This window comes from Coffea arabica, chromosome 5e, assembly GCF_036785885.1.
Source record: "Coffea arabica cultivar ET-39 chromosome 5e, Coffea Arabica ET-39 HiFi, whole genome shotgun sequence".
NCBI lineage: Eukaryota > Viridiplantae > Streptophyta > Magnoliopsida > Gentianales > Rubiaceae > Coffea > Coffea arabica.
The window spans coordinates 2383194-2404254 of NC_092318.1; the positions used below are offsets into that span (position 1 = coordinate 2383194).

The following is a 21061-nucleotide window of genomic DNA, read 5'->3' on the forward strand; positions in this document are numbered from 1 at the left end:
CTAGATGTCTTATCAAATGGGCCATCGAATTGGGAGAATATGATCTATCCTTCAAGTCTCGAACGGCCATCAAAATTGAGACTCTAGCTGACTTCTTAGCAGAGCTCACTTTCAACGAAGTGAAAATGTCCACCTCGGGCAATGTCGAGCCTCAGCAGTAGATCTTGCATGTAGACGACTCGTCTAATAGTGAGGGTAGTGGAGCAGGCTTGCTCCTCGAAGACCCGTAAAGGGATTTGTGTTTGTACGCTCTTCGATTTGACTTCACCGCTTATAATAATAAAGTTGAGTATGAAGCGATCATAGCCGGCCTGCAGTTAGCTCACAAACTCGGTGCCCGACGTATCCTGGTCAACAGTGACTCCCAACTCGTCGTGTGTCAGATATTTGGTGAGTACGAAACCAGAGAGGATGTCATGCAACGTTACCTCTCCCAGGTCCACCAATTAACTACACACTTCGAGTCATTTGAAATCCAAAGGATACATCGGTCGCAGAACAAACCGATCGACGCATTGTCCCACCTCGTCTCTACTTCTTTCTCCTCCTTGAACAAGACGGCCCTTGTCGAAATTCTCGTCGAGCCAGGTTATTTAGAAGAGATCGTGTGTCCCGTTCATCCTGAGGACACTTGGATGAGTCCACTAGTTTGGCTCCTCAGTCAAAGAGAGCTACCAGAGGACCGACCTGAGGCCAGAAAGTTTCAGCATAAGTCAGCTTGGTACGCTTTCCAAGACAATCTCTTGTACAAGAGATCCTACCTCGACTCATGGCTACAGTGTATCACACCGGAAGATGGGGAAAGAATTCTTCAAGACATACATGAGGGGTTCTGTGGTGCTCACGTTGGCTATCGGATGTTGGTCAAAAAGGCCCTACTGTTTGGGTACTTCTGGCCCACTATTTGATGAGTCGCTCAACTCCTAGTTTTCGGTTGTCCTTCTTGCCAGCATCATGCCCCAGAACACCATCAACTGACCAACCTGATGATCCCCATCACTTCGCCATGGCCATTCGAGCAATGGGGGACAGATATAATCGGCCCATTTCCTAGAGCCACTGGCAGTTTTGCCTATTTGGTGGTGGCAGTGGATTATTTCACAAAATGGGTCGAAGCCGAACCCCTAAGGAGCATAACTGGTTTAGCTGTCGAGAAGTTCTTTTGAAAGAGTATAGTTTGCCACTTTGGACTACCCCGAGTTGTTATCTCGGATAATGGAAAGCAGTTTGCCGATAACCCCTTCAAGGGGTGGTGCGAGAATCTGGGGATCAAACAATATTTCACCTCGGTGGGACATCCCCAGGCCAATGAGCAAGCTAAAAATTTCATTCGTAAGCTCCTCCATGGCCTGAAAACCAGGTTGCATCAAGCCGAATCATCGTGGGTGGATAAGCTTCCTAGTGTGCTGTGGTCCTATCGAACCATCCCAAGGTCCGCTACACAAGAAATCCTATTTTTCCTGACTTATGGGTCCGAAGCAGTGGTTCCCGCTGAATTCATCACTCCTAACCCTCGCATAGCAGCCTTTGCCGCCGAGGTCAATAAAGACGAGAGAAAAGTCGACCTCGACTTTGCCGAGGAGAAAAAAGATATCGCAGCAGCTAAAGTGGCATTGTATAAGAGTATCCTGGCTAGCTACTATAACGCGCGAGTTAGGCATCTTCGGTTCAATCCCAGAGAGTTAGTTTTGCGGAAGAATTTGGTTAGCCGAACTGAACCTCAAGAAAACTTAGCTCCCAGGTAAGAAGAACTGTATCACATCATTGAATCTAGCCGAAATGGTTACTGTAAACTAACTTACCGAAATAGTTCTTTAGTGCCCTGAACTTGGCATGCGGAGAATCTCAAGTTGTACCACCCATGAAAAGTATGTCTATTCAAGAACTATTCCATTATTTGTTCTCAAATTATTTATTGTTTCCTTAATACTGTTCTTTCCTAAGCAAAAAATAAGGGGACAAGGCAAGTACGAAAGAAGAAAACAGAGACAAGTGTAAAAAGAAGAAGTCATTGGCATTAAAAATAAGGGATTACAAAAAGCCGAGGTCATTGCCTCGCCGCTTTATTACAAAATGTCAAATGCAGGAATCTTCTATGCATTTTCTGCCTTGGTGCCCCCGACATCCTCAGTTTCACCAGCGCCGGTCGCTTCTCCTCCGACCTTATCCCCCCGGCTCATATCCATCTACATCGTACTCAGAAATTCACTGATTAAATTCTTCTCTAACCTCGGCCAGGTCTCTGTCGGCCTGGATACCTTCAGCTACGCAGTCGCACAATTCCTTGGCATCTTCATTAAATTTGAGCTTGTTCTTGAGGGACTCCAACTGTTCGGCAGAAAGGAAGGGCGCCGCGTCGTTGGCTGCCGAAGTGTATCCAAACATGAAACTCGGCAGTGTTAACTCGCCGAGATCACGAGTGAAGGCCTCGGACCTACGGAAGGCCTCCAGAGCCAAAGTGCCAGCCTTCTCTATTGCCTCCTTGGCTGATTGCTCTTCTTGGGCTCTTCTGTCTTTTTCTTCATCGAGGGCCATCCTCAAAGTGTTGTTTATGGTTTCGGCTTGCTCTCGTTCGGCCACTGCCTTATCACGTTCCTGTTTGGTGGCTTTCAGCTTTTCTTTTAGCTCGAAGATCTTCTTCTAGAGTTCGGAGGATGGCTGGTAGTGCTCGAGCAGATTAGTATAAAGCTAAGTCATCTCGGAAAAGAAGCCTGAGGCGGAGGCCATGCGACTGTGGCACTCTGCATCAGTTCGGCAAGCGTGAGATTCCTAACATAGGTATGGTCCCTAGGCAAGATGGAGTGCACCAAGAGCTCGTGTTCGACCCAGGGATCTTTGCAACGATCGTTCACGTTAAAATCCCACTCCGGGCACTACTGCCTATCGAAGTGTCTCTTGTCCTCTCCGACTTCTTAAGGTGGCACATGGTGGAGGTTCCATAAAGACGATCCCGAGACTGGAACCTCAGGAAGTATTGTTACCCCTTGACCCGGGGGTGGAGAGGCTATCATGACGCCTCGGATAGCCATCCCCATAGGAATGACCGATGTGTATGAAGTTTCGATCGGAACCATTGGAGTAGCTCAACTTGTGGTGGTGGTGGTGGTCCTCTTTTTCGGTTGAGCAGACGTCTGGGCAGCAGCTTTCCGTTTTGTTGGCCTTTTGTTTACTACGGCGGATTCCGAAGTAATCAGGTCGGATACCCTTGTCACTGCATAAGAAAAATGTAAGGTTACTTAGAATTAAACAAAAGTAAAAACAAAGCAATGAATGGAAAAATACAAGATTTTTGAAGCCTAGTAGAGAAGAAGGGTGTGCGATCCAGGCTGATTAAAACTCAGCTGATTCCGCCATTAACGAGGACAGCCTTGAGAAACACCCAGCTGTTTATTCTGAGGCCCGATCCTATCAATTTCTGAAAGTTCTCTTCTTCCAGGTCCCCAGGAGAGGTGTCTTTTGCCGAGGTAGGGGGCCTCTACAAGAATCTCCTCGGAAAGTCCTCGGCCGGGACAAATACGAAATTATGTTTCCACTCCTTTATTGAAGTAGAGGCATCTACTACCAACTTCGAGACCCTGTTCCCGAAGTAGAACCACCTCTTTTCACTTCCGCTGTTCTTGATAGTATAACAACAGCGGAAGAGATTGACCATCGGGACTATCTCTTGATGTCGGCGCAGCATCTCAAAACCGACCAGGACCTGGACTGCATTGGGGATGAGATGAATGATCCTCTCCCCCTAATATATGAGGTAGTCTCGGAAGAACTTAGAGGTCGGCATTTTGAGCCCAGCCTCCAGTTGATCCGTGTATATCGCCATCCTATCTTTCGAGGGCCGCTTTGCTGTTTAATTCAGTCTTAGTGGACGGATGCTGTATTCACCCCGGAAAGGGTATCTGAAGACCATCTCGGCTGTCAGGGATTCACCCATGATACTGTTGAACATGGGGACTTGGCCATAATCGACAGCCGACAGATCTAGAGGGGTGGCTAGTTCAAGCATCCCTCGTCATGTGGTACCTCTGTCCCGAGCTCGTCATTGTAGAGCACTTCAGATTCCTCTTGGCTCAGTGCTTGTGAAGTCCCGACCTCATAGCACACTTCGGCAGCTTTTTCCCCGGGTTAGACGAGGTCCCTTCCCTAGGATTGGACGAAGCTCCTTCCTCCTGAGTGGGATCGTGAACCTCTACCTCGGCGAAATTTGGCCTCACTGTCTCGTTGTGCGGGCGAGCTGTTCTAGCCAAAATCAAAGTGAAGGGAAGAAAAGTGGTGAACTTACTCTTGAAGGAGATCGGGATTTCGGGGTTTGCCGATGTGAGAATACTACAAAGGTTTGCTCTGAGGTGATTTGAGATTTTTGCAGTAAAAAGTGAAAGATGAAATGGATCCCATATTTATAGACCAGTAAGGTGAAGTTGAACAGGCGACACGTTTGGGATTCCCTAGGGAAACGTCATCTCTTCTCATTAATGAGTTACTATCAGTCTGACCGATGGTCTCATGTCCTTTCGGGAACCTATCATGAAAGCTGCCAACCGTCTCATCATTTCCTTCTTATCTACACGCATATGACGTGTCATTATTGCAAATTTGCATTTTGGAACCATTCGGAAGCCTCGGGAAGGAACGAGCTGTTTCCTTCTCCCGGAGACTTGGGGGCTAAGTGAGAATGGTCATTCCGGCTCGATTTAACCGAGGTCATACCCTCGCTTCGGAATAATAGACCCATCTGTCACGACCACCTCGGCCTCACCTAGCATCGCGACGACCGAGGTATTCCTACCATCCCGCAGTCACCTCGGCACAGTGTTATGGTCAACCATAGCCGGGGTTCTAGCAAAGAAACCGAAGACCGAACAGTAGACATGATCCCTGACACTGTATCCTGTCCTGACTCTGTCTACTGCTCTGACACTGCCCAGAGTGGTCCCGTCAAGGTGATACACTGTCTCAATCAAATGTCTAGGGAAATGGATCCCACTGTCCTTCCCTCCAAATTGTCTGTTATAAATAGCAGAATGTCCCGCTGAGAAAGGGGATGAATCTCTGGTAACTAAAGCTTACTCTCTTCCACATAATTCTTTTATACCTCACTCCGAACTAACTTAATCTTCGGAGAAAAATCGGGGGACTTAGCCCCACTTCTAACCATCTAAGCAGGTGATTTTAGTGTCCTACCTCTTCGAGCAAAGGTATACTCCAGCTTATCCGAGGCAATCCATCGGTCCAAAAATCACCTCTTCACCTTCCAAACACCCCGGCAGCCTTTGAGAAAAGTTTCCAGCCTAAGCCCGGCAGCTTAACATTTTAAAAAAATATATATATTCAAGCAGGTTGTTAGGCTAACAATCTTAACAGCCTTTTAGAAAAATTCCTAGCTGGCTGCTGAAAAAAAATTTTTGCTTGCCTATCAAGCTAATTAGCACGGTAGGCATAGTTCTATATCATTTTCCTGTGAAATCAATATTCATGATTTTTTTTCAACAATAAACAAAGGAATTAGTGGATATAACGCACTTATAAATAGTAGAAATGCATATTATTCTATCCTCTTTTTCAACACTTGATACAAAGGGAAAAAAATCGTGGCACAACAATTATTATTATTTTTTGTTTTCAATGCAATTCTTGATTTTTGATCTTTCTCTCTCTCTCTTAGTGTTTTGAAAATCAAATTGGACAAGCCGGTTCGATCAGTTGAACCGCGAACCAGCCATAGTACCGGTCTGGTTCTATACTAGAGTTGACTTTATCAGAAAATCGGTCAACCCCGTTAAAACCGGTGAACCGGCAATTTCCAGTTTTCAACATTCCCCTCTTTTTTTTTTTTTAAGTTTTGCAAAATACAGCTACCAAGGTTCAAACTACCTTTGTGATATAAGACAATGTAGTAACCATTGTACCACCACATTCTATTAGCCTTTTTTGATAACTTATTTATATAGAACAAACATCCATCTTTCTTTTCTCCATTTTTCTTACAAAATCTCATTCTCTCATGACTCTTTCTTTTTAATCTTCAACTCTAATATCGTTTTTCTTTGAATTTGTCTGTTTGTCTCTAAATCATTCAAGACATATAATATTTAAACATATCAATGTCCCTAACATAATAATACAAATTGTTGTACACTTAAGAATACAAATCCTGTTAAATTTTATCTCCATAACTACATTTTTTCAGATAGAGAAAAACATCCCTCTTATTTTACATGATAAGGGGAAAAAAAATTATTAGTGAAAATTAAACTATAAAAATATTACCAAAGTTCAATACATTTCAGCTTATACAATTGAAGTTGAAAGGAAAACTGCCGGACTTAGTCAAGTTGAAAAAAAAAAAACCTACCTAGCAAGTTGTGGGGCTGACAGCCCGTTAGCCTTTTACAAAAGTTGCCAACGTAAGTCAGTAGCCCAACATTGGCCGACAACCCGGCAGCATTTAGAAAAATTCCCAACTCTTGGCAGCCCAACATTTTAAAAAAAAATTTGCCTTGCCTAGCAGTCATAGTTCTATACCACTCTCGTATCAGGTTAATATTCTCGATTTTTTTCTGCAATAAACAAAAGAATTAGCTGAATATAATGTTCTTATAAATAGTAGAAATGCATATTATTCTATTCCCTCTTTCAATACTTAATATAAAGGGAAAAAATTGTGGCACAACAATTTTTGTTGTTTTGAATGCGATTTTTGATTTTTTATTTGTCTCTCTCTCTCTCTCTCTCTCGATATAATTAAGCTAATAAATCCTAAATGTGTTTCATTTTCTCTTTAAATTACTAAAATGTATGTCTTCAAACTAAAATATTGCATTTAAGATAGAAAAAAAATATGATTTTTAGCATTTACTTCAACATACTTTTGTACTTTGTAATATATAATTCAAAGCTGATGATAAGTTATAAATTTAAAATACAAGCACCAGCAGATTTAGATATATAGTAAAACTTTTATAAATTAATAATTTTGGGACCATGCAAATTTTATTAATTTAAAGAGGTATTAATTAACCAATAAATTACTAAATTTATTAATCTGTTGAATGTACTTACGATTCAAAGAAAAACTCATTTAATCAACTAAAATTTTATTTTATTTTATAAAAATATAAATTATTTTATTAATAAAAGGAGTTAAAAGTCTTAGGATTATAAATCCATATCTATTTGATTTGTAAGTATAATTTAATTCGATAAAAATTTGGATGATCTTCAAATATTAAGTTGGTCAACTTTTAACCCTCCAACTATTAAGTACATCCCTTTGCACCTTTAAACTTGTAAAATGGTATATCCTTACCCTTTTGGCTAGAGATAATTTTAGAAACCTCTCTTGCAGTTTACATTAATAGCATTTAGGATCTCTAAAGTTTCAAAATTATCACTAACCTCCCATAAAACTATACCTTTGTAATAATCTCACTCTCGTATTATTAAAAAATTCTTAAAATAATCTGTTACCGAGAGAGATATATTTTTCTCCCAATTCTACCCTTTTGTATTGTTTTATTATCCCTTAGCATGATCGTGGGATGACGGGAGAACCGCAAAGTTCTTTTCCAATTACACAGTAGTACACAGTACATTTGTGAGACATCAATTAGAACTAGGCTGGTCTCGTTTGTATTTGGAGGTTGATGCAACTGATGAAATATTTTTTTTCCATTTCAATCTCCATTTTAAATAGTTAAGCGTAAATTATCTAAACTGACCAATTACCTCCTCCAACTAGAAAATACAATTTAATCATGTGATACAGATGTTAATCACTGCACAAGATTAGTGTCCTTGAGGGCTCTCAAAATATCTACTGATTTGTTGGCCTTTTGTAAAGAGCCAATTGTGATCACGAGACACTTGTCAAACCGCTAATTATTGTGCATTCCACACCTACCTCCTTGAGAAAGAACAAACGAGACCAGCCTGGTTCGAATTGACGTCTCACAAATGTACTGTGTACTACTGTGTAATTGGAAAAGAACTTAGCGGTTTTCCCATCATCCCATGATCAAGCTAAGGGATAATATCAAAAACCATCCTCAAGGTTTCTGATAATTACATTTAAATACCCTCAAATATAGAACATTACACTGCTCTGCCATTTTAGGTATTAGGTAGATGTGATGCGACCGAATGTACCATCGGTAGCTTCCAAATAACCAAGGGTGTTTTACGGGAGATTAGTGATATTACAAAGGATGAGATTATTACAAACGTGTATATAGTTTTGCCAAGGGTGTTTTTATCAAAAACCATGAATTGTTTGTTCCTAATCTGAATTGTTTAACCTCTTGGCCTCACAGATGTTTCTACCTAAATCGTCTAGAATATTGGCGTGGCATTTGTGCCATTAACTTTCGGACTTTTTGTTGTAAATACTGACTTCTCTAGTGGATATTAATACATTGATTGTATATATTTTTGAAATGCAGGTGTGGAGCAATGGTAGAGTGCATTCCCCATTTCATAGCGTAACTGTGAAGGGAAAAGAAAAGGTATTCTATTGCACAATTTTCCTATTGCAAGAAATTGGTAGAGACACCAACAGAGCGGGTTGATGATGAGGGTCGGAAAACTCAAAATTCACTGGTGGCCTATTGCGGCGTCTAAAACACCAGACGCATCGATTTTTAAAATTCCGACCATGCAGCCGGAAAGCAATCCGGAACAAGATGAATGATGCAAAATCTTGAACAAATGGATTGATTAACTTGTTTAGTTAATTGAAGTCATGTGCACCTTCTGTCCTTTAAGAATTTCTTCTGTTTTTTTTCCCCTGAGAAGCGGTGCATCAAGGCATTTGCTTTCGGCAAAGCTCAGACGAGCGTTGTGCATTTTCTATTTATTGAATTTTGTTTGGACAGTGAATTATCCGTTAACACTGTTTTAATGAGATATATATAAAATAAAAATATAGTTAAAAAATATGTTACCGATGCAATTAAACAAAGTTTGGCAAATAATCTACCACCAATCAAAAGTATTTGGAGGTTGACGCGGCGGCTGATGAGACTTTTTTTCGCAGTTCAATCTCAGTTATCTAGACTGACCCCTGACTTCCTCCAACTAGAAATAAAACTGAATCATGAGATACAGATGTTAATCGCTGAACAACATTAGTGTCCTTCCAAAAGAAAAAAAAATTGTGAGCTCTCAAAATATCTACTTATTCTGTGGCCTTAAGTTAAAAAAGCCAAGTATGACGAGACAATTGTCAAACTGCTGATTAATGTACATTGCATCCCTATCTCATTGAGAAAGAAAAGAACGAGACCAGCCTGGTTCGAGTTGACGTCTCACAAATTCGCTGTGGAAAGAACTTGGTAGTAGTCTCACAAAGAACTTACCAGTACAATGTAATTGATGTACGCCAAACTCGTTTAAAAAGAGAGAGCGAGGCCAACCGACTCGAATTCCCGTCTCACAAATGGAAGAAGAACTTAGCAATACTCCCACGATTATGCTAAGAGATAATATCAAAAAGGGTTAATTTCACATACCACTCTTGAGGTTTTTGACAACTACGGAAAGCTCCTCTCAAGTTTTAAAAAGGGTAAAAAATAAAAAAGTTTCCTGTGCTAAATTTAATACACAAATAAGTCCCCTATGGTTTAAAAATATACAACGCGATATTTCATGCTTTGAACTAATTTGTAACCCGGACGAAAATCGATAAAATTAACGGGAACTGATGAAAAGACCAAAATGCCCTTGTATAATAACCAAAAGGCAATTGAACAGAATCATTTGTTTCATTCAAACCCTACGAAGAGAGAGAGAGAGAGAGAGAGAGAGAGAGAGGGAAAGCGAGAGCGAGAGAGAGCAACTAAAGCCGAACCAAACGGAATCAAGTAAGAAGAGCGAAGGAAACGAAGATTTCTTTCATAAAATCGAAGGCAAATGGGTATGTATGTTATACTTCGTTCATGTTATAATTAATTAAAATTAGTTCATGTATGTTATAATTATTTTATGTTTTAGGGTTACCCATCTCAGATTTTTAGGGCTGATGATGTTATTTACTTTAATAATATGCAATATTTGGGTGTTAACCTTAGAAAAATCCTGATTTTGTGAGTTTTGGGACTGGTACTTTGGATTTAAAGTCAAGATTTTTGCTGATTTGGGACTGCAACTTTGGATTTAAAGCCGAGATTTTTGTTGATATTTGGGTGTTGACTAGGAGTCATGCAAATAATTTCTGAAATTTCCATTTCTGATAGGAGATTTTTGCTGATTAGGGGTGTTGACTAGGACCTATTTGTGTGTGTTTGTGTGTTTGCATACGACTCAGTTACTTGTTATAACTTAGATATTTAACAAAGAATTGTAAGTAAAATCATTAATTTTCTATACCTGTCACTGTCTTATCTGGTTTAGTGGTCCAGTATGCTATTACAATTGGTTGTGTTTGTACTTTTCTATTCATTTGATTTTATGTATATTGACAGGTGTCGAACCTGTGCAATAATAATTACTAAAAAGTCCTAATTACCACCACAATTAATCATAGAACAAATCCAAGTATTGGAGCAGGGACCCTAGGTGTGCAATGGGTTACTTGATTCACCCTGTTCTCGAAGAGTTTGCTTGATCCGATATACCAGAGTTGTCTATAAAAATATTAATTTTGAGTACAATGGCAAGTAGGGTCGATTCCACAGGGAGCGGGTAGGAAATTATTTCTTTCCAAGTCAATAGAATAGAAGTAGGGGATATTCAATGGAATGAAAATAAAAATGAAATAAATAAAATTCAAGAGCTAACTCAACAAGTACAATTTACTAAAACTAGCAATTAATAAAATTCTACCCAAAGGATCAACTGCTCAGGCACGGTCCAATTAAATGATCATCGATGCAAAGATATTTCATCCATTCATCACTAGGTTGGTTATAGTTATCAACAAGCTCTGACAACCAGTTCTTCCTTACCTTTTCGACAGTCAATGTACGACCATTGACTGCCTCTCTAACCAGATAACAACCTTAGGTACGACTGTAGGAATTTAATTACCCAATTGCATTAAAGCTAGAAGAACCCAGCCCTAACCAATAAACACGCTAAGAGGGTTTATTTAAACTAGATCTTACGTTTCCCCAACATAAAGCCAATTATGGTAGTTGTCACTAGGTATCAACTAAACGAACAATTACGGATTCAATTTAGTTAATGTGACAGTAGGCTATTAAATTAAATCAAATACCCGGCCGTTGATATACAATTAATAAAATACCCATGAACAATTAATTCAGGAAACGCACGAATAGCAACAAATTGGAAGAAATAATGAAGATTCGATTAGATCTCACAGATTTTATGGACCACGCCTTCGCGTCGACCTGTGGGTAGAGGAGAAAATTAGCCGCTCCTCATCGTATCAATCACACGTGGGTTAATTGGTTCCATCCGCACAAACATCACAGAATTTGGAACGATTAAATACCGAAGAGAGAAAAAGGAAAAAGTCATCCTTGTCTATGCGTTGATGTTCGTACTAAAGCCCCCAAAGTTCAACACAAAACCCACGAGAGTTTTTTACAGAGCCAAATCAAGAGTGAAATAAAAAGTCCCAAGCGTAAAAGCCAAAAGGAAGGAAAAGTCTATCCCCCTCTGACGGCTACGAAAAACTAAAAGCTAATGTCTCTTGAGCAGGAAAGGAACTTTAAAAGAAAAGGACTCCTAGAGGAAAACTCCTCCTCAATCCGAGTGTAGATTCCCTTTTTGTAGTGCGCCGTCAGCCAAAAAGAAAAAGAAACGTCTGATGCTTTTGAAAGGAACGTCTGGAGCAAAGTTTCCTCTTTTTGGGGCTTTAATCCTATGCTCCGGGCTCACGTGGACCCAATTCACTAGTTGGCCCTTCCGGCTTTCGGTAACATCTACCTTTTCTGGCGTGGGCACGCCCTGAAATGAAGGGTCTTCTGGTAATTTGCCTCAAGAGACTACTTTTAATGCCAATCACCTATAATTCGCACAAATATGAAATATGAGTAAAACCTCAATACTTAGCACAGTAAGTATCCAAAATTAGGGCGAAATAACAGTGCAAAATGTGCCAAATAACCGCTCTATCATATATCAATGATGGAGACGTAGTAGTCGAGAGACTAAAAAATATTTATTATATTCCTTGAAATATTCAGCAGAAGAAGACAAGTCAGAGGAAAAAGTAGACATACATATGTATTTTGATGGAAAATTTAGAGAATATCCTGCCCTCCATGGCTCCACTACACAAGAACCCGTATGGCTATGTTTAAAAATAAACTTGAAGACCAGATCTCCATAGTTAGCCTTTGTAGGATGTTTAAAAAAGTGGATGAGAATGCAACTAGAGTGACTTTCTGGTTTTGTGCTCCACAAGTAGACTTAGATGGTGGCCTACATCTAATTAGGGACAATGATGATGTGCAATTGATGAATAAAACAAATTGGGGTTTGGCAACAAGGATAATATATGCTTGCAGTAGGGATGATCCTTTTGAAGAGCCACTAGAACACGGTAGGGACAATGTGTTGGAGCGAAATTCGACAATAGATGCATCAACATCAAATAAATGTGCAGATGGGGTACATAACTCCAAAATAGACAACAGGGATGATGGGGTAGATAACATAGAGACTTTAGAAAAAAAAATGGGCTGAGTAATTGCAATCCAAAGAAGACAAATACTGATGATGATGAGCCTGAATGACTGAAGGAGGGGTTGAAAACAAAAGAGGACGAGGACATTTTTGCAACTAAAAAAGATGTGGATAAATGCAACAAATCAGAAAGCGGGTCCATCTTACATTCCACCCATTTTAAGCCTTATAATGTGTTCTCTTTTCCTGCAAAGGTAGCTATCAAGAGCCCTGCCAAAAGTGAAACTAATAAGGAAAAAAGGTCCAGAAGTAAGAAGCAATCTGTAGGGCCAGACAACATTGGAGAAATTTCACCTCATATCTCATTTCAGTTTTTATTTGAGACTCCATCTCAAGCTGCTGACCAACACCCATCTCAGATCCCATCACAAGCTGAAGCAATGAACAATAAAAATGCTGAGGAAAAATTAACAAAAGAAGGAGCACCACATACACTGGAAGAGGATTGGCAGGAACCTGTAGTTTCTGATGAAGAGTTGCTGGACAATCTAGGATCTGATTATGAAGGCCATGAAGAATGCCTTGACTTTAACCCTGAAATGCAGTTTCTAAAGCCATATTTTGAATTGAAGGTTGGGCAGAAGTTTTTCAATTTCAGAGTTTTTAGATATATGTTGGTCAAATGGTTGGTAAGCGAGGGATATGAGGCTAAATAGGTAAAAATTTACTCAAAAAAAATTATTACCAAGTGTGCAAAAGGCTATTCTTGGAGGATTTGTACAACACCAATCCAAGGTGAAACTACTTTTCAAATTAAATCTCTGAAGGGTCAGCATGTTTGTGCAAGAGATTACAACAACAAGTATGCAACAGCCAAATATTTGAGTATGAAGTACCATGACAAGAAAAGAGGTGACCCGAAGTGTGCCATGTATGGATTTCAGAATGATATTAGAAGAGATATAATGATTAACGTGTCCGTTGCCAAGATACGCAGATTAAAGAATCTGGCAAAAGATGAGATGCTTGGCACAGATATGGAGCAATATCACCACCTTTGGAGTTATGTAGCTACAATCCAAGAGACAAATCCTGGCAGCACTGTGAAGATTAAGCTTGATACAGCAGAAGATGATGCACAAGGGACATTTGAAAGACTCTATTACTATCTTCATGCTTGCAAACAGGGGTTCCTCGATGGCTGTGGACCAATAATTGGTCTTGATGGGTGTTTTTTGAAATCTGCATTTGGTGGTCAGTTGTTGTCAGCAATTGGTAGAGATGGCAATGACAACATGGTTCCAATAGCAGTAGGAGTGGTAGAGGTAGAGAGGTATGACTCATGGAAGTGGTTCTTGGAACTATTAATGGCTGATCTGGGACTTGGTGTGGAAAACATACCCTGGACATTCATCTTAGATCGACAAAAAGGACTGGTCCATACAGTGAACGAGTTATTTCCAAATTCCGAACACAGGTTTTGCTTGAGGCATATGTACTAGAATTTCAAGCAAAAGTCAAAGAAAAAGAGTTGAAAGACTTGTTCTGGGCAGCTGCAAGTGCTGGGAATGAAATGGACTGGAAATTAGCAATGAATTCCCTTGAAAAAGCTTCAAAAGATGCAGCTGAATGGTTGCAAAAAATGCCACCAGTTTTATGGAGTAGGTCACATTTTAGACAAAGTAGCAAATGTGATATTCTTGTCAACAACCTTTGTGAGTCTTTCAATAACTATATTTTAGAAGCCAGAGAGCTACCTATCATAGGGATGCTTGAGTGGATCCGGAGAAGGCTTATGCAAAGGATTCAAGTGAAGAGGTCTGGAATGCAAAAATTTCAAGGAAAAATCTGTCCTAATATTGCAGAGAAGATTGACAAGAATCTGAAACTTAGTAGGCTGTGTATTCCCACATAGGATGGCGAGAACAAATATGAAATTGACTGTGGGCCTAGAAAATCTGTTGTGGTAGATTTGAGCGAAAAGATTTGCACATGTGGTTATTTCCAGCTTACTGGTTATCCTTGTGTTCATGCATGTGCTACAATAGGAGCACGTAGATTGCCTTTGCTTGATTATGTGCATGCCTGCTACAGTAGAGAAAATTACTTGAGAATATATGAGCACACTATCACACCTATCCCAAGTGATAAGTACTGGGTGAGATGTGAAGAACAACCCCCAAATCCTCTTGTAGTTCGAAGATTGCCTGGCAAACCCAAAAAGATCCGGTAGAAGGCAGCCAACGAGCCTAAAAAGGGTCAAGTCTCAATCAAGAAGGGGCTTGTGGTACATTGCAAGAGATGTTTTCAGCCAAGACATAATTCAAGAACCCGCAAGAATGCCATTCATCCCAACTCTAAATTCTACATGGTAACATAAACCAGATTTTTCATCTTATTTGCTGTCCCAAATCATATAAGACTTGCACATTACTACGAACTTGTTTTTCATAGGCATGATGCTAATGTAGCTGAATCAAGTTCAGCAGTTCATTCATCAACTCCTTCACCAATGGTGCCCCCGCAACCAGTAGCCCCAAATCAAGAACAAGTTGCACCGGTTCAAAAAACAAGCTACAGGCCTGGGAAGCAGTATACGTAGCCAACAATTGCGAGCGTGGCAAAAAATGTGCCTGCTAGACAAGCAAGTTCTCAGGTTGGATAAGATCTAAAAACAAATGTGATTTAATGAAGCATCTTTCATTCGGATATTCATATTTTCCTCTTTAATTGTAGCCCGTGAGTGGCACAGCTTCACCAGCAAAAGGACCCCTTCGGCCTAGAGTTGCTGATATTCTATCCAACCTAAGATCCAAGAAAGCAAGAAGATGTTGACAGAAGTAGTTCAGTTAACATAGCAACTTTAAAGTTGATTTACTAGGATCAGGACATTTTGTTTGTTGATTGCCTTTTGTGTAGTTTTTTAAGGTTACTGTTGGAGTTGCTGGCAAACATTTCAATAGTTTTTGAGGCAGCTTTTGTTTGGTGGGATGATTTTGTCTACTTTATTTGGAATTGTTATCAACTGTTGGAAACTTTAATGTACTTTGGTGGGATGCTTTTGTCTACTTTATTTGGAATTCTTGTCAAGTGTTGGAAACTTTAATGTACTTATTGACTGTTTCAATGGAGAATTCTTGTCAAGTGTTGGAAAGCTTTTGTCTACTTTATTATGTGTACTTATGCTCATTAAGGGCTGCAAGTGTATTTCTCAATTGCAGAAGACGTTATTATGTGTACTTGTTGCTCACAACTGTTTTTAATGCACAAATATGATGAAGGGCTGCAAGTGTATTTCATAGTTGTGGAGTTTCATTGTTTTTGGTAGGACATTTTTCGAAAAATCAGAAGAATAAAGTGCACATTTTCATGAACAAAACAAACATTTTCATTCATAACAAAATCATTGTCTTATTTTATAGACATTATCATCAACAGAAGCAAAAGTGAAAAAATAGACACTATTAGACAATAACTAACTAGTGCTTTCAAGTTCTTCACTTCATCATTCAAGTCCTTCACTTCACAATTCGAGTTCAAGCGCGGGAAATGTTCTTCAACCGTTGGCCTCCCATAAAAGTTTTCTCTGTTGGCTTCATCTCTATAGATGGGATTACACCATGACCAAAATCTACATTCATCCCTTTCACACACAAAGCACAGCATCCCTTTGGATGGCTTTTCGGACTCAACAATCTTTACCTTCGCCTTTCTTCGACAGTCACAAAGCTTATACTGGTACCGTAGATCCCTAGCTCCACTACCCCCTCGAGAGCTTGAGGAAGACATGAGCAAATTTTTTAGCCAGTCGTTTCCCTTCATTAGTAGATAAATCCCAATTTAGTTACCAACATTCATACTTTAAACCCTAATAACAACAATTTGTTAGCCAAAACCCAAAATCAAAACTTTTTACCTTAGCCAAGATTGTGTAGTAGCTGCTCGGTGGTTGACTTCATCTCTGAAGAAGCTTTACCTTCTTCTTTAATTGGGTGGCAAATGTGATTTCTCCTAAAGGCTAGCTCAATTTCTCTCAATCAAGTAGAAAATCGATTTCTCTACACAAGCATCGCTGTTGGGAGTTTTATTGGGAGCTAAGGGGTACAATAGGAATATTTGCTCAAATTAAGTATAAAGAATTTGTTTTTAGCTTCCAGTACATCACTCCCGTTAATTTTAGCCATTTCTGTCCGGGTTACAAATTAGTTCAAAACATGAGGTGTCGCGTTGTATATTTTGAAACCATAAGGGGCTTCTTTGTGTGTTAGGTTTAGCACAGGAGGCTTTTTGTTTTTTACCCTTTTAAAAATTATACATACCTTTCCTATTTTCACTATTTAAATAACATTCTAGACTCAAAAAGACTATACTTTTTCTCAAAATTTCTATAATGCTCTTGAGTTATAATTTATAACAAAAATGTAAAGGAAAAATATGGTTTACAATCTCTATTTCATTTATCTATACTTGCTATCACTATTACCTATCCACCAAAATCCAAACTATAATTAAATAAACACTTATTTTTGTTCTAATTTTTTCTTTTACCTAAAATTTTTTTATGCATACTATTGCATCGACTATAAACGCTATATTCGTTACTCAAAAGCTTATCTACAATCTCATATCAATATCGGATTTTACTTAATACACAACAATATTCATCAATATCCTTAAATTTCAATTTTATGGTTACCACCTTTTTAATACAAAATAATCTAAACCATCACTAGTAATATCAATATCCAATATACTCCGTTGGCACAGAGTTCAAAATCATCAAATTCTCTCTATAGGAATAACATCAATAATTGTAAATCAAAAATAGGAACACGATGTAATTATAAATATATACCAAGAACACTTTTTTTCATTGCAACCATAATAGTACAATCTATATTTAGTTCTTATTCCATTTCCTATCCTTAATTTTTATTTTTTTGTATCACTGTCACTATCTTCATCTCCATCTACTTTGATAATGAAATTAGCACACAATTTTTGACGGGTATTTTACATATACGTACAAGTTAAAAAATCGAATTACACCCGTTCACTGCAAGTATACAGGTCAACCAGTAGTTTAGGGTATATATCGGGTCGATCCCACAGGGAAGAGTAAACAATTACCGGTATTACTAAAGTTTCTCTATTATTTAGACTATCAATGAATTATAACAAATTTAACCTACTGAAATTATACAAATTAACAAATAAAAGCTCCTTAGGTTGTGGTATCCCTAACTACTCATGCAAGTGCTATATTTGGATCATTGAGTACTACATCTAGGCTAGTTATGGTGTAATTTCCTTATGCATTTGAATCCTACTTTCGTAGTGAATCAATTATACTTATAACTAATCCATACCTATTCTCATGGTTATGAAATTAGCTACAAGTTCATTTCTTCAGTGAAATTACATGAAATTAATCACTAAAAATCACATAGGTGCACCTCTACTTTCGTGAGTGTACTCCCTATGTTTAGCACTTCTTGAACTAGTGTTAAATCTCAATTTTCATTGCAGAAACAACACCTTAGATAATCACAATCAATGGTACCAGATTAATCATGATTTAAAGAGTCAAAGTGCTAAATAACTTGCTCAAATCATAGCAATCAAATAACCAAATAACAAACACTAACAATTATAGAAAGTTCAACCAAACCCAAGGCATAAACTTTAGAAACACATATTAAACACAAAATCCAGAACTTGTTCATTAACTAAACTTGGAATCAAGTACAAAAGATAAAGATTTGGAAGGAATACAACCCTTGTCACATGAGCTTTCTTCCTTGCCTTCTTCATCCTCCATCTTCTTCTTTATCTAGCTAATAACAAGAATGGATGAACTATCTTACTCTATACTAAGCTAAACTAACACTAAGAGAATGGAAAAGCTACATTTTTGCAGACTCCAAGCTTCTCCCGTATGTTCCTAGACCTCAAATGTCTCTGCATATAAGCTGATGAAAAGTCCTTCCCTTACCAGTAAAAAATTTCTGCTATGACTCTCCACTTTGATTCTCCAAATCTGGTGTTAACCAAGTCAACAAACACAAAGTTCCAGCCTCTTTACTCTACCGTATATTTTTGACTTGATAATAAGCTATTTTTCTTCCTTTGTTCATCAGAAACATGTGCAGCCTACGTTTTCTCTCCAACTCTAGCTGGAAAGTAGTGTGAAGATGAGAAAAATCGCTGAGCCAATTGCAGAAATTCGGCTGCCATACACGTTTTTACTTTTGACCTCACTTCAACTGCATTTTCTCCATGATGAAGGCCAAACTGACTTTTGTACAAAACACAAACGTTGTAGCCCTTTGTGATAGCTTTCTAAAGCTTCAAGAATCATCTAATTTGGAGATCGGTGGACAGAGATATGGTCGAAATACCAAAGACTGGTCAATTCTGGGTTTCAGCTTTCGACCATCCAGATAAGTTTCTGTGTTTCGACGTTTTGACCAAGACAACAGCTGAATTGGACTTTGATGTCTTCATACCAAATGTAGATATATCTCTTAGCTTCAAAATGGTACCAAGATCACCTTGATCCGATCTGTGTAGCTCCAGATATAGTCAAAATACGAAAATATATCTGAGTTGTCAATGCTGACTTTTTCTTGATTCTTTTGTTCTCAAATTGCATTTCTCCTTTTACACTTCATATTTTATTTTCACCACTTTAATCCATCTTCAATTATCCAAATATCTTTTCAATGCACTTCATTTGATGATTGAATTATTAAACCTACAAAATATGAAGTTTTTACCATAAAAATCAATAGAAATGCAATGTTAGCCACTTTAACATAAAATGTAGATTTTTACCAAAACCTTAGTTATTCTAGTTATAAAACTAAATAATCAAACCAAAATTAACTAATAAAACACACTAAAAAATATGTAAAATATATTCTTATCAAATACCCCCACACTTGAACCATTGCTTGTCCTCAAGCAATAAAAAATACAAACCAACAATGATCCAAAATTTGAAAATAAACATATGTAGCATTTCAACTTCATTTCCTCAAAACAAAGTAAATAACCATTATGCAATTATTCAATTAAGTTCAAGTACTCATAATATCAAGTAAAGGAGAGCCAATTATACCGTAATTATAACAAGTTTAATTCAATTTCTCATTCTTACTTAATTTCATACGCAAGTAACTCATATGATCAATAATATGCTTCCTAAACTCATGATCATTTCTTATTCAAATTTAAAAAGGGATTTATTTATATAATATAGCTAAATATTACTTAAGTTGTGAAAGTATCTTTTTACGCCAGGATCAACATTTTTAGATGAACATCACCGGTTACTCAACACTTCACATACTCAAGTTGCTTGGCATACTCTTAATTCAAGTACCGTTTTATGCGAAAGTCGACACTTGTAGATGAAGACTGCCGGTTACTAAGTACGAGAATCATTGGAGTAGAATAAATCTTATTTTTCTTTTTTTTTAATAGCCAAGAGAATAATAAAAATAATCATGAGGAGAGTATTGCACTTATTGACCATATTTATCACTTAACTTATAAAATCAAATAAAGAAAAGAAATTTCATTCAATATGCAAAAAAAAAATAGGCATAATTTTTTCCACTTTAAAAGATATACTTTCCAATAAATACACAAATTATAATCACATAATAGTCATTTCCAAGTTAAATGAGAAAAGAAGTTTACAAATCACATATATTTATCTTAAATGTAGAAGGAATTTGAACTACTAATGGTAAGGAACTTTGTTACCTCTTTGGATGAAATCGAAAAAATTTTTTTTGGGGAAGTTTGCAATTTTGGACAAAATTTTGGAAAATTTTTGAATTTTCACACAAGTCCAATATTTGCAACTAATAAGTCAATCACATATAATGTATATAATCTCAATTCTCCCCCCCCCCACACTTAATATACACATTGTCCTCAATGTGTAAAAAGGAAAATCAAGATAAAAAAAGTAATACTCCCCTATGTTGTGATTGAATATGAAGCTTTAAGGTACGTTTGTTCGCCTGTCTTCATCACTTCATGAGTTCCATTTGATAACCATTAGTGATGTAAACCTAAAAATGGAAAATGAGAAACAAAAGTAATAACAAAGGCTTAAGACATCAAAACGGCGATCCGTAACTTCAAACCCTTGTTTTGGTGATGTACCTATAAAAAATACACAATAAGCAACTCAAGGTACAAGAAAATATATGAGGAAAAGAAGAAAAAGAGAATCAAGGAAACTGCATTTAAAAAAAAAAAAAAAAGTGCTCAGAAAACGCAACTCATCAAAACGCGCCTCAAGCTGTGTTTTGTGAAGTCGCGTTTCTTCACAAAATTTGCAGCATCGAAAACGCGACTACGTGAGAAAACGCGACTTCAAGTCGCGCATTTGAGAAGTGCTTAAAGGAAAATTTTGATGTAATTATGTTACAAGTTCAAATGGACACAATTATGC

The 21061-nt window shown here is 38.0% G+C and overlaps 1 protein-coding gene across 1 annotated transcript; it reads left to right on the plus strand.

Annotated features, from left to right (window-relative positions):
• The first annotated feature begins 795 nt into the window (after positions 1-795).
• On the plus strand, positions 796-1745 carry LOC113690693 (uncharacterized). The gene is made up of 2 exons (XM_027208693.1): positions 796-837; positions 1170-1745. Exons 1-2 carry the CDS (start codon positions 796-798, stop codon positions 1743-1745), a joined length of 618 nt encoding a protein of 205 aa, XP_027064494.1.
• The last annotated feature ends 19316 nt before the right edge of the window (positions 1746-21061 follow it).

What these genes read in the sequence shown, in the direction of transcription:
- LOC113690693 (XM_027208693.1), top strand. Translation starts at nt 796, where the DNA reads ATGGGGAAAGAATTCTTCAAGACATACATGAGGGGTTCTGTG. An exon ending in CATACATGAGGGGTTCTGTG is followed by an intron (nt 838 to 1,169) that starts GTGCTCACGTTG and finishes TTCTTTTGAAAG; the next exon opens with AGTATAGTTTGCCACTTTGG.